Source organism: Amphiura filiformis, chromosome 3 (assembly GCF_039555335.1).
Source record: "Amphiura filiformis chromosome 3, Afil_fr2py, whole genome shotgun sequence".
Classification (NCBI taxonomy): domain Eukaryota; kingdom Metazoa; phylum Echinodermata; class Ophiuroidea; order Amphilepidida; family Amphiuridae; genus Amphiura; species Amphiura filiformis.
Window position 1 is genome coordinate 50,999,027 of NC_092630.1, and position 13,888 is coordinate 51,012,914.

Below are 13,888 nucleotides of genomic sequence, written 5' to 3' on the forward strand. Positions count from 1 at the left end.
TGATAACAAAGCATTTGATTGGATCAGCTATCACACCTTTCCATAACAGGCAACTTTTGACCAATCAGAATTTAGTTTTTATCTCATGTTTTATAGATCCACCGGCAGACATTTAAATATGGCGCTGCCCATGGACGAAACATGGGTGTCCATTTGCTAAATGCAAACATTGATATTTTGGTCTTTCTTACATAACCAGTTTACAATTTAAATTCAAAACAAAGAGGACTCACTTACCATAAGATGTCGCGAGTTGCACACAGCATTGCAGACGGACAAAACCGCAGCAGAGATGTTTTTAATGATGAAAATGTTAATGTAGATTTCGCATCTCTGCTTTTGTCACCAGCCGTACAGGCAGGTTTGGAAAGTGCAGGGTTTGAAAAGCCTTCTCCAATACAGTTGAAAGCTATTCCTCTAGGGAGATGTGGATTAGGTAGACCTACTTGAATTTTTCTTATCATAGTTTATATAAGCTTAAGTTATTATTGAGCGTTGGGCAATTATCCATGATTTTTGGCAGAATAAATCGCATGATTGATGATGATGATTGCAATAATCCAGTTTATTAGATAGAAAGTGTGTAATTTATTCAGTAGAAAAAATTAAAAAAATTGGGCATTGCCATTGCCAAGCATTTTATATTGATTAGCTCAAATGCAACATGTTCAATAGTACAAGAAGTCTAGAATATTTTCACAATTTGGATTTTATCCTTTTTAGGTATGACTGATTGTACCGTAAAATTTGCATCAGTTACCGATATCTTGATATATGCCCCACGTTTTGTAGGTTCCGATTTCCGATTACATAGACGAGTACAACTGGTAACCAGCCAAAGCCAGTACTGTGCAGTGCCGGTCACTCAGCTATTCAGTTGCGTGGTGCATTGGGGATATGGGGTTACATGTATTTTATGTGTAAAGTGCCTACATACGATGATCCACCCAAAAATAAAAATCATTGTATAACTATAGATCCCTGTACTAATGCTCAGTGAACAGGCCTACTACTAATATGTGACTGTATTTCCCATGTTCATGCTTGCTAGCCGAGGATGTTACACTTGGCTTAGTCTAGTTTCAAATTTGGACAAAGAAGTTATGCATTCGATGACATTTTTTGCTTCATATGTTATCTTTATTCTGTTAATGTTGAATTTTGGATGAAAGTTATTTCATGATTTTGATGAGTCAACTGTATCTTTTGAGTAAATATTGACTATTTTGTACAGTACAATTTTTTTAGTAACATTTTTGTTGTGATACTTCTCGAGCAACACTTCGCTTACAAAGCTTGATGTGTAAACTGATGTGATAGTACATACGGCACAAGTCTGAAGTTGGTAACATCTTTTAAAGGCATGTGTAAACACGACTTGATTCACACACCTGGATAGGAGCTGATAGAGCTAAATAAAGTAGGGCAATGGTACACAGAAATTGTCAATGTACACCAACTCATGTTCCGCTTGTCCAAACACTCAAGTATCAGAAGGATGGATGGTCCACAATAGCGTGATTCACGTAACCTGAATATAGGAATTAAAAAGCTATCACGTAGAACCATGTGCTTCTATTGTCCAATTTGCCATCAAGATTTCATATGGAAACAGTTCAGACCCAGTACACGATCATGTCAGAAATTAATATTTTGTTCTGGGTCTGATTATTCGGACTATACCTATCCCAATTTGCAAACCTGAAATGATCTAGATACATGTTGCGAGCAGGAAAATTAGCATATTAAAGCGTTTCCGTACTGTTTTCCTAAGCCTTTTTACAAGTTCAACATTTTATCTAAAAGTCGCCCCATGAATGTGTGCCAAACATGGCTCCCCCCCTTTCGGCTCTCCAAAAATATCTTGTTCACTCCCCCCCCCCCAATTTTACCCTCCCACCTGGGCTCATACATGTAATTATTGCACAGTCCCTTATTACATGACATTGAAAATAAAGATGGGTCTTTTGGTGACAGGCCCTAAACATGAGTGGATCCAGGACTGTAAAAGGGGTGTCACTAACACCATCTATGACAGATGCTATACATGTAAGTGTTGGGTCTTTTTGAATTTTGGCAAATTCTTGATGTTTTGCTTGTTGCAAATTAATTCATCAAAATTGGGTCTTGGGTTATACCATCACAAAGTTTGGCTATTTTTGTGAAACATTTTGGTGGCACTGTCATTACATTAACATTCCATATTGCACAAATGCCTCTCCTCTCTCATTTAACCCCAACCCATCCACCAGTAGTGAGTAACCATTGCTGTTGAAACAGGAAATGTAATGTAAAAAAGGGACATACCCATTGTTATAAGCCTGGTACAAATTTTGTTACTGTGACTAAATGTTGCTTTTAACTGTTTTTCCTCCAAATGGCTAGTGTCAAAAAACACCAGGCATAACTGTGAATAGAGAAAACACAATAGTGGAAATGCAGACTGGAATTATTGTGTAATTAATCAGATGCAATTGTATTAGATCCACCTATTGTATTTCATTCTGTACCCTCCTTTTTTATGTCATCCAGAGTCTGTGAGATGGTGTCATGATCAAAGTGAAACGTTCAAAAAATACCTCTTAAAATTGCTAAAAAATATGGGTGATGCCCATATGATGACTCATGTTATATCTTTGCCTTGTGTTTTGCCATGCCTCTGTCACTCACTGACTACCACAGGTAATAAATTACAGTGAAATGATCGGTCTATAAATGCTCCACCAGCCGTCACAAAAATTACTCTACACGCAGGAAGCGATTAGTATTGGTATCTCATTGGCTAAACACCCGGCTAAAAACTAATCGCTGTAGCTCAGCGATTATGTATGAGTTGTCTTTCAAAATATCAAGGCCGTTATTGATTATTCTAGTATTGCTGAATGTCGGACAATAAAACTTCTATTGACACAGTTTCTATAGAATCGAATCGCATTCCTTTGAATTGAAATGAATGTGACCAACTAATATACTTCCACGCTAGATAGGCCTACATGTATGGCGGTGTATATAATAAAATCTCTATTCCTTGAAAATATAACGTTATAATTTGTGTTTGAATAAACCATATTTTAGGCTTGCACATGAATATGTGTGTTGAAAGAGTGTGACAACCTTAACTCTGCGTATTGAACCGCTTGTTCAAGTCTTGAAAACAAAAGCGGACCAAAATAAAATCAATTTCCATGAGTTAAAAAGCGTTAAACAGGGTTAAAGCATGCCCGGAGCATGCGTGGAATAGAAACGTTACGTATATATCGTACACAGGTGGTGTTCGTAAAGGTACAGGTGGAGTGTTATACAGTGTTCGAATTTAGGAAAAATAAATGGTTGTCCCACGGACAACCAGATTACAATTTCTGGTTGTCTGTCTAAGTTTTTGGTTGTCCGTAGACCTACAAATGTGACTTTTGGCTAGATTTATGGTTGTCCGGCGGACAACCGAATCAGTATTTTTGGTTGTCCGGCGACTTTTTTAGTTGTCCCGGCCAACCGGACAACCAAAATTTCGAACGCTGGTGTTATACTTTGCCTGAAGTGCTCGGCCTTTATCTCGAAACCATAAAATCATGGCGGAACAAAATCGCTATACCGTGCTGTTGATTCGCCCTACTATCATGGCAATTTCTGACACCAAGATATAGGGATGATGACACTGTGTGTCACTCAAGTGAATGAGTTTAGAGTCTTTTTATATTATAACCAGTCATTAATTATAATTGCAGATGTAAATAAATAACCTAAGGTAAACACTATCTTTTTTACATAACTAGATCTGATAGTTCAAGCCAAATCTGGGACAGGCAAGACATGTGTTTTCAGTGTAATTGCACTAGAAAGCTTGGACGTACAAAGCAACAGCACACAAGTACTGGTTTTGGCACCCACTCGAGAAATTGCGGTACAGATTCAGGAAGTTATACACTCCATTGGGTCAGCTATGACTGAGCTACGTTGTCATGTGTTTATTGGTGGCACAATGATTGGACCAGATCGACAAAAACTCAAGAAATGCCACATTGCTGTGGGCACTCCAGGTATGATATTAAATTAATTAGCAAACCATCAAAAGATTAAAACTTGAATGCATGTTTTCAGTTTGTATTGCATCTATTAATGGTTGAGGTGATCATTCTTTTATAATTCTGTTTTGGAATGAAATCAGGATCGGATCAAAGGCACAGAAGAATAACATTAAGAACTTTGGATTGAAAATGATCAATGAGATTGGCCCTGTGTCTTTTGGTTCTCTGGTTCAAAGAAGTATTTTGGATAGTTCTAAGCTATTACACCAAACCTCCAAAACTTCATCTTTCTTTAATTCAATATTTGTTTCGGAATGACCTCTAATTAGCAGAAATGTAAAGTGTGTATTAAAATGTTATTTTGTTACTTTTTGTCTCGCCTGATAAGGCAGGAGACTATATAATCACTTTTCCGTGCAGATGTGTGTATGTGTGGGGGTGTGTGTGTATGTGACAAATTTGGTTAAAGTTTTGGTTAAAGTTTGCTTTCCGCCTATTTTCTCGGAGACTATGAGTCATACGTTCCTCAAACTTGGTGGGTGGGTGCATCTTGACCCGAGACAGAACCGGTTTGTATTGGTTAGTGGGTCAAGGTCACTGAGGTCATCTAGGGGTCATCTGAGGTCAAATTAGTAAAACTGTCATATGTCCATGACACTTGGTGGGTCCATTCAACATTTAAAGCCAAATTTTTGGAAGGTCATTTCGAGGTCACCAGAGGTCATCTGAGGTCAAATTAGTAAAACTGTCGTATGGGCATGAAACTTGGTGGGTACAGTCAACATTTAAAGCCAAATTTTTGGAAGGTCATTTCGAGGTCACCAGGGGTCATCTGAGGTCAAATTAGTAAAAAGTGTTGGATGGGCATGAAAATTGGTGGGTACAGTCAACATTTAAAGCCACATTTTTGGAAGGTCATTTCAAGGTCACCAGGGGTCATCTGAGGTCAAATTAGTAAAAACTGTTGGATGGGCATGAATGAAACTTGGTGGGTACAGTCAACTTTTATAAAGCCAAATTTTTGGAAGGTCATTTTGAGGTCACCAGGGGTCATTTGGGGTCAAAGTAGTAAAAACAATCGTATGGGCATGAAACTTGGTGGGTACAGTATGGGGTGCCTCAAGGCACCCCATACTGTACTTGGTGGGTACAGTATGGGGTGCCTCAAGGATCAATACTTGGCCCTCTCCTTTTCACAATGTATATAAATGATCTCCCCTTGTTGTTTCTAAGGAAACAAAAATCAACCTTTATGCTGATGACACTGCCATATTTTTTCGCTTCCAAAGATGTTCATAACATTAATGATCATCTCAATTCTGACCTTTCTCAAATTGCATTGTGGATGGAAAGAATTAATCTCAAAAAAAAAAAAAAAAAGACCAAAGCCATGCTCTTTTGCTCAAGTCGTAATATTAGTAAATCTGATGATCTTAGTTTATTTTTGAATAATGATGTCTTGGAAACTGTAAATAAATGTAAATACTTAGGCCTCACTCTGGATCAAAAAATGTGCTGGGAGCCTCACATAAATCAAATTTGTTGTAATGTTTCAAAATATATTGGTCTTCTATATAGAATTAGAGAGTGGCTATCAGCTGACAATTTAAATACAATTTACAAAGCTCTTGTGCTTCCCAGACTCAGTTATTGTGACATTGTATGGGGTAACTGCAATTATACTCTCCAGAACAGGATAGAACGTCTTCAGAATCGGGCTGGGAGAGCTATACTCAGGGTCCCTGTTCGCACACCTTCTTCATTTATTAGGGACAGGCTTGGCTGGAAGCTCCTGAGTGAGCGTAGACATGATAACTTATGTATCACTGTCTTTAAATGCCTAGCCGGGCTTGTTCCTGAAGGCCTAAATGATGTTTTTACTCTTATTAGAGACAATCATGGCCATAATACAAGAGGTAGCTCTCACGGTAATATAGCTCTCAATTTTAAACCCAGAACTGAAGCTGGAAGACGTTCTTTCCTGTTCAGGGGGCCAAAGCATGGAATAATCTGAAATCTGATCTGAAATATCCAATACCAACCAATACTTCCATTTTCAAAAACAGGTATTTAAGTGTGTAATAATATTTGCAATATTTAATAGTGTAATATGACCATTTGTGTAATTAAGTAGCAAACCTTTTTAAAAAATTTTGTGAACATGGCCTTAGGCTTGTATTTGGCCAATGTTGCAATTAAAATTTTAGTTTTCAAATGTGTATATATAATTGAAATGCTGACAAAATTTCTTACTGTATCAATTTTTAGTGTGTTAAAAATCTTCAATTGTTTTATAATTTGAGAAATATGTTTATTTAATTCAAATACTAAATTTTCTTGTTATGTAAATTCTATTGTGTCACAAATCTGAAACCGTGTAAATTATTTAGTTTCCAAAACATGTCTTTTATGCTGTATTTTGGCAAGTATAATGGAAATCTGAAATCTTAAATTTCTTTCTTGAAAAAATTATGAATTCTGAATTCTATATTTGATAAAAACAATTTGTTGTTAAATTTGATGTGCTGTGTTGGTTATGTATTTTACAATTATGTATTTTATAATATGTAAAATATGGGTTAGTTTCCCCATTTTAAATTTATGATTGTGTATGCTTATATATTTATGTATCCTATGTATTTAAATATTTTGTTTCATTATTTTGATGTATTTTAATGTATATTTTTATGTGACCCCTGGGCCTCATGGAAGAACAGAGGATACCTTAAAACATCCACTGAATGAGTAACCCAGGCAAAAGAAGAAATAAAACAAACAAACAAACAAAACAGTCAACTTTTTAAGCCAAATTTTGGAAGGTCATTTTGAGGTCACCAGGGGTCATTTGAGGTCAAATTAGTAAAAACAGTCGTATGGGCATGCAACTTGGTGGGTACAGTCAACATTTTAAGCCTAATTTTTGGAAGGTCATTTCGAGGTCACCAGTGGTCATCTGAGGTCAAATTAGTAAAAACTGTTGCATGGGCATGACACTTGGTGGGTACAGTCACCATCAGCCAGATAATCGTGCCCAGCCGATAACCGCCAAATTCATTTACCTCTACCAAAAGTAATTGAAAAAGCAGGTGGTCGCAAAAGCAGGCGAGACTCGTGGTTCGAGAACCGCCTTGTATATTTTTGCAAGTAATTTTAATAAATATTATTAAATTATTATCTGTTCCAGCTTCGATGACACCTCTGTCACTTTCGAAATGGTAGTAGAATGATTTGATGAGACAGATGTCCTGTTATATATATAGATATATATATATAGATATAAGATATATTCAGGCCCGTAACCCCCCCCAATTTGCAAAAGTATACAAAAAGTCCCAAAATTTAAGAATTTGCGAGCGTAGCGAACCAAAAAATCAGATTTGTTAAAGCTTTTTTGGTCAAAAAAAGGTCCAAATTTGGGGAAGAATCACAAAATTGCCACCCCCCTTGGAAAAAAGTCCACTTTTTCAAAATCAGCACCCCTCCACAAAAAATCCTGGCTACGGGCCTGGATATATTAATTATGTCCTCCATTGGATTCACACACAGGAAACTTCTCTGACATTTGTCCAGCATGATGTCACAAGGTGTCACTGTAATAGCTGAAATGTATAATAGTTATGTACGGTACATGTATAAATCTCATCAGTTAAACATTGTTATTATCACAGGTCGTATCAAGCAGCTGATAGAATTTGAGCTGTTGAAAACAGAGAGTCTTAGGCTTTTTGTTCTGGATGAAGCTGACAAGCTGTTGGACCACAAATTTAAGGAACAAGTCAAGTAAGTACAAATAATCTTACTTTAAATTAATTGAAGTAACAGTTAGGGGAACAAAAGTTGTTTACAGTCCAGAAATGCTCCCACTGCCATAAACCGCATGCACCATAGGTTCATATCAGTTGTTGTCCGCATGATTCAATATGGAATTATGATTTTGACTGAATGAGATTTTCCAATCAGTATTTAAAATCCAGAGCAAACTTCAAGAGCAAACTGTCAGTACACAATCATGCACCTTAGTTCCAGTACATAACCCTTCCAGCTAGTAGTTGACTATATACGTAATACAGACGCATAGCATATAGCACAATATTCACCATATAATAAGACAAAAGTTGTGTTTATCCATATAGTATTTTAGAATTCTGTATTCATTATTATTATAATTGTATTTTAATTTTTACAGTTGGATTTACCATAAATTGACAGAAAACAAGCAGATGTTGGCTCTGTCAGCAACTTACCCAGAATACCTTGCACAGCAACTGACACAGTATATGAGAGACCCAGTGTTTGTACGACTCAATCGTAAAGACTTGGCATTACATGGTAGGCATTTTCTATACATTAAATTCACAGCAGCAGATAGGTGTATCCCATCATGCTCTGCAGTACCACAGTAGAACTACACATGCCATAGATAGTGTACACAAAATCCCTCACTTCAACATTCAATTACTCGCTTATATCAGGGGATTTAAGACTTTTGTTTGAAAAAATATGATCTCCAAAGTATTGTGAAACTATCCATAGCTCTCAATATCTAAGCCGCTCTTACTTATGTTTTGTATGTATTTGCTATGGAGCAAGCAGATGCATGATGGGATACTCCCTTTAGCTGCTGTGCATTAAATTTATTGTATGTGTATATACTACTAATTCAACAGGTAGATAGCTGAAATGCTATTTGCGTTTGTTTATTCCTTCTTGTGCAGAATATCAGATCCGTGCAATTGAATATGAGGGGAGAAAGAAACAAAAGAAAAGCACCAAAAGTTTTGGTGGGTATCGTTTCATACATCGGACATGCTCGCAGGCAGGTGAAGTTTAATCTGGTTCAGAATGATATGCCTTGCATCATACATCCTATGGATCTTGTATAGGCAGGTTATTTTCACTTTCAGGTAGAAATGACATGCAAAACATCCATCCTGGCATATTTATTCTGAAAGTATAATTATAATTGTATACAATCTCAGTTGTGCTGTTCTTGTATATTGTAGTCTTCATATCAAGTTTTGTGCATTCTTTGTAGTATTCTGAGCTGTGTTACTTTTTCCTTTTGGTAACCAGGTATCAAGCAGTACTACAAGGTTGTAGCTGGTCACAGATTACCCAATAAAGCATTTGAAGTGAAAGTGGAACATCTCTTACACATCCTGTCTCATGTAGCATTTACTCAGTGCCTTGTATTCTCCAACCTACAAACCAGGTATGTAAATGACTTAAATTAGTGCGTACACAATAGGAAGGCAGTCTTCAATCTGGGTAAAGCCCGGCAAATTCAAAAGACTTAACCCATTTCATGCAGCGCTATCCTATTGTGTCCGCCATATCTCAAAAAGGCTAATGCAGGCAAATATATATTTGATTTTGAACTGAACTTATAAGTAGCCACAAAGTAGTAATGTGTGTTTGTACCTACAACATGTTTGGATATATGTGATACATTTTAAGCTTTTGAAATACGACCAAATACAGTTACAGAGTATACAATTTGTATGCATAGTGTTATTCCAGTACCATTTGTGGATGTTCAGCTGACAATATTGTTTGACTTGTCATCTAGGAAAGAAAAGCAATGACAGGTAATAAGAGGAAGATTTCTATTATAAGGATTTGAAACACCTGCGTTTGTACCGCGCGCCCCAAAAAAAGTTGCTTTTAAACAATTATTTTGTTCCAAATAGCCTATTCATACATTGTAGACATTTTAACATATTTGAATCGGTTTACTTGTGGTCCAATTTTGTTCAATTTTCCATTAACCTCCAGAGCACAGAATTTGTCAGACATGTTGAATTTCAAAGGTTGGCCTAGTACTTATATATCCGGCAGTCAGGAGCAGGCACATCGACTCTCAGCAATGGCAATGCTCAAGAAATTCCAGTGTAGAATTCTCATCTCCACTGATCTTGTAAGTTACCTTAAAATTATATTTGAAATAATAAAGTATGTACATTACTCCATCTTAGCTGAAGTATGAAATGAAATCAGTGTTTACAAGATGTTGCATTGTACATGTAAGTGTGTGTTATTTTTTGCTGAAAGATGGGATTATTGTTGGGTATGACATGGTAAGTACAATATAAAGTACACAACCATATTCTTATGACCAGTTAGTGACTGGCCCATAGCAGAGTTGCTGCATGGCTACTCCAAACTACTCCAGAGCTACTCCACCATGAGATACTGTATAGTGTAGTAGCTCTGAAGTTATTGCAGAGCTACTCCAGCTTGGAGTAGCCCTGTTGTAACTCTACTATGGGCACTAGAACTAACTGGCTATAAGAATATTGGTGTGGTTGGTACAGTGTAAGTGTATTACTTCAGTTGAGCTCAGTTGACAGTGTTGGCACACAAATATTACAATATCGTAATTTATTTCATAGCCATTTTCCAGCAGAGAATGAACACTGCTGTCAGAAGTATAAAGTGCAAATCAAAGTTACATGTACACTATTAGCAATGTTTTTTTTAAACACATTTGACATTTTTAAACACATTTGAGCTGAAATTAATGTTTTCTTTTCTTTCTTTGACATTTGTCTCTTCATAGACTGCCCGTGGTATTGATGCTGAGAATGTCAACTTGATCATCAACCTAGACGTGCCCTTTGACATAAAGACTTATTTCCATCGCATCGGTCGTGCTGGTAGATTTGGGACCCAAGGAGCAGCTATTACTCTGGCTAGTGCAGGCCAGGAAGAAGTGCAGTTAACAAATATTAAGAAACAATGTCATGGCAAGATGGTGCCACTACCAGGTACGTACATTTTGAGTTAACATTGTTATAGTACATGATTACATTTTCATCAGTAACAATATTGGTTAGAGGACATCTTTTGAGTGATTTTGGTCTTTATTGGATTTCAAACCTTCTATAGTTTATGGCAAGGTTCTGTTCTGCCGCCAGAAGTGGGGTTCTGATTGACTAATAGAATCATGTCATCGTCACATCCGTACCTCATTCGCTGATCAAACTGGGTAGCATCGTGTGACCCAGGCGTGACCTAATTATTCTTACATGATAATCAGAAAGTATACAAATATGTGACGTGTCATGTCAAAAGCAGACACTTTTGGGCAGGATCGCAAATGGAGAAATAGCCAAAAATCTGCCCGGGGGAGATTTTTTCACAATTTGGGTTTGTTGCGAATTTGTGATGTTATTAATGTTTAGAATATTGTCTGATAGTTTCAGACCGGAATATAACTGGCATCTTGTATTTTTTGAGACATTTTTCTTGATAATTCCTACTCTCAACATTGTCAATAATATTTTTAAAGGCCGATATCTCAATTTCCAATTTTATAATACCATAACTTACGAACTCAATATCTTCGCTTAGAAATGTCTGATTTCATTGGGGAAAACGGCATTGTGGAGCAAAATATCTCTATATTTAAGATATGTAAAAACCTCAAAATTGATAACCTGCCCAAAAGTGTCTGCTTTTGACATGACACGTCACATATGATGTTTCATATCACTTGAGTAGTTGGCAAATCCAGTTCATGTAAGAAAGTAAATGTTGTTTGGTATATCATTCATTATTATTTCATCACATATGCAACTAAAACAAATTTGTGTTTTTTGTCCTAGATACCCTCCCATCTGATTTGGTGACACAAAACCAAACGCCAAAAGATCTTGGCTACAGTGCATCAAGTGACTCGGATGAAGACAACCTTGATGAGTCAAATCAACTAGAATCCTATCATAATCTCAACCAGGCTGACAAATGCACAACATCAGCTCGCAGTCAGGAAAGTCATTCTCAAAACAGAAATACAAATGGAATGGGATTGAATGTTATCCACCAGGCAAGAAAAACATCAAAGTTAACAGCAAAAAAGCCTGGAATTGATGTCGGTTGCCAAGCAACACCAAACCATCTCATGGGTATCATTGGAATTGATGCACTTGATTTCAAAATACCTTCATTGTCAATGTACCGGGTGCAAAGATCCGATCACTGGACCTATGAGAAGGCAAAGAGGGACTTTGAGATATTCCTGGATCCTTCTAAAGCATCGTCACTTGTCAATTTGCCACAGGAGAAGACTGACGGAGAGCAGTCATCAGTGCATGAGGAATGTAATCAGGAACCAGAAAATATACCTGTTCAAAAACCAGAAGAAAGTGAGCCAAATGATCAACAGGTACTGTCCAAGGACTTGGAAGAAACTTCAGATGAATCAAAAGAAATTGATGAAAGATGTGTACATGAAGTCCAAACATCAAGCCTTGAACTAAATGGACATGTACATTGTAAAATCTCTGACCAAAAACAGGCTTCAACGATGAATACTCCATGCAACAATGCTTCCAGCGAGGAATCCGCACATCATACTCAACAAGGTCTTATTCACACTGTTGATCAAGAAGGTCCTAAAATATCTCCAACATCTGTGCCTCAAGTAAACTCACAATTACCAAATGCTGCCGTTGCTGCCCCACTTCCGGACTCAAATGAGCAAAATCATGGCATATCTGATGCAGATGTTGCCACTTCTGCTTCAACATCTGCTTCTCTCAAAAATGATCATTGCAAAGGTAAGGATACAAATGGTAAGCAAATCCATCAGAAAATAGGGATTAGAAGGTTACATATGAAAACTCTCAGCGTAGGACAAATGCTGCAACAGCTTCAAGCTAAACTCCCTGAAGACAAACTTCAGGCAGGTGATAATTTGAGTGGAGGTAGAGACCCTGTGTGGGAAATGTATAGACAGTACTTGCCAAATTCATCCAAAAATACAGATGTTGTTGATTCAAATAGAAATAAGACATCAAATTCTGAGAATAGTAGCGCTGGAAGTAGTGATTCAAGCAGTGATACACAAGATAATAGTGGTACTGGCTCAGAATCAGAAAGCAGTTCTGAAGATGGTGATTCTGAATCAGAGTCTGAATCCGAATTGGATTCCAAATCTCAGTCAGAGTCGGAGTCTGATGAAGAAACTGAATCAGTTGAAGATGAAGCTGCTGGTCAATGTAATGGTGATTTACAATACAGTGAAAGAGACTATGATAATCAAATTAGTGAAGGAATAAATGATATGACATTCAATCAATATGGCAACACATATGATCAAAACTCGTATGATCATTGGGATAGCAACCCAATGACAATGTGGCAGAACTATGCAGATAGTTACTCTCAGTATTACCATGCACCATATCATGGATATTACCAGTCGCCTTATCAACAGGGGTATAACTTCGGCGAGCATGGCAACTGGTATAATATGTACTAATGAGCAGAATCTTGTTGATAGATGAAGTATGTTTGCTACAGGGTAGTGTACAATGTAGCTTTGGGACCAGATACAAATCAAGTTCCATGAGTGGACTATCAACCTTACGATTGTACTTGTACATTCATTTTGCATGTTCATGGTGAGGGGTCAAAGCAAGTTACACCTTGGGCTCTAACACATGATTGCGGTATTTGTAGAACAAAATGTCTTTTTTTGCCATTTACTGCATATTTGATGGTAAACACTCATAAATACAGGCCTTGCCGTTTGAGGCGAGTGATCGCTCTTGCTCGCCACCGCTCACCCAAACTCAATTTCTAGTGAGCGATTTTCCACTCGCCATAGGCACTAAATATCACTCGCTGCAAATCTCTCAAAATCTGCCATCGAATGGGCCAATTCAGCATTTAATTGATTCTGTGCCCCCTCCAACTGGAGAAAGGCACAAATTTTAGCGTGCTTTGTGTGTATTTCAACATAATTACCGTAAATACCATAAAGACTGAAGCTTGATTATATCCAAAGTGATATTTGTGAAAATTTGACCACTCGCCTAGCATCATGCTAGCGAGTGATTAACCACTCGCCTTTCAAA

At 37.2% G+C, this 13,888-nt stretch overlaps 1 protein-coding gene across 1 annotated transcript; it reads left to right on the top strand.

Moving 5' to 3' along the window:
• The first annotated feature begins 131 nt into the window (after positions 1–131).
• On the top strand, positions 132–13,290 carry LOC140147312 (uncharacterized). Its single transcript, XM_072169090.1, has 8 exons — positions 132–436; positions 3,774–4,037; positions 7,694–7,805; positions 8,212–8,354; positions 9,099–9,237; positions 9,801–9,942; positions 10,585–10,792; positions 11,633–13,290. Exons 1-8 carry the CDS (start codon positions 244–246, stop codon positions 13,288–13,290), a joined length of 2,859 nt encoding a protein of 952 aa, XP_072025191.1. The 5' UTR covers positions 132–243.
• Positions 13,291–13,888: the final 598 nt, after the last annotated feature.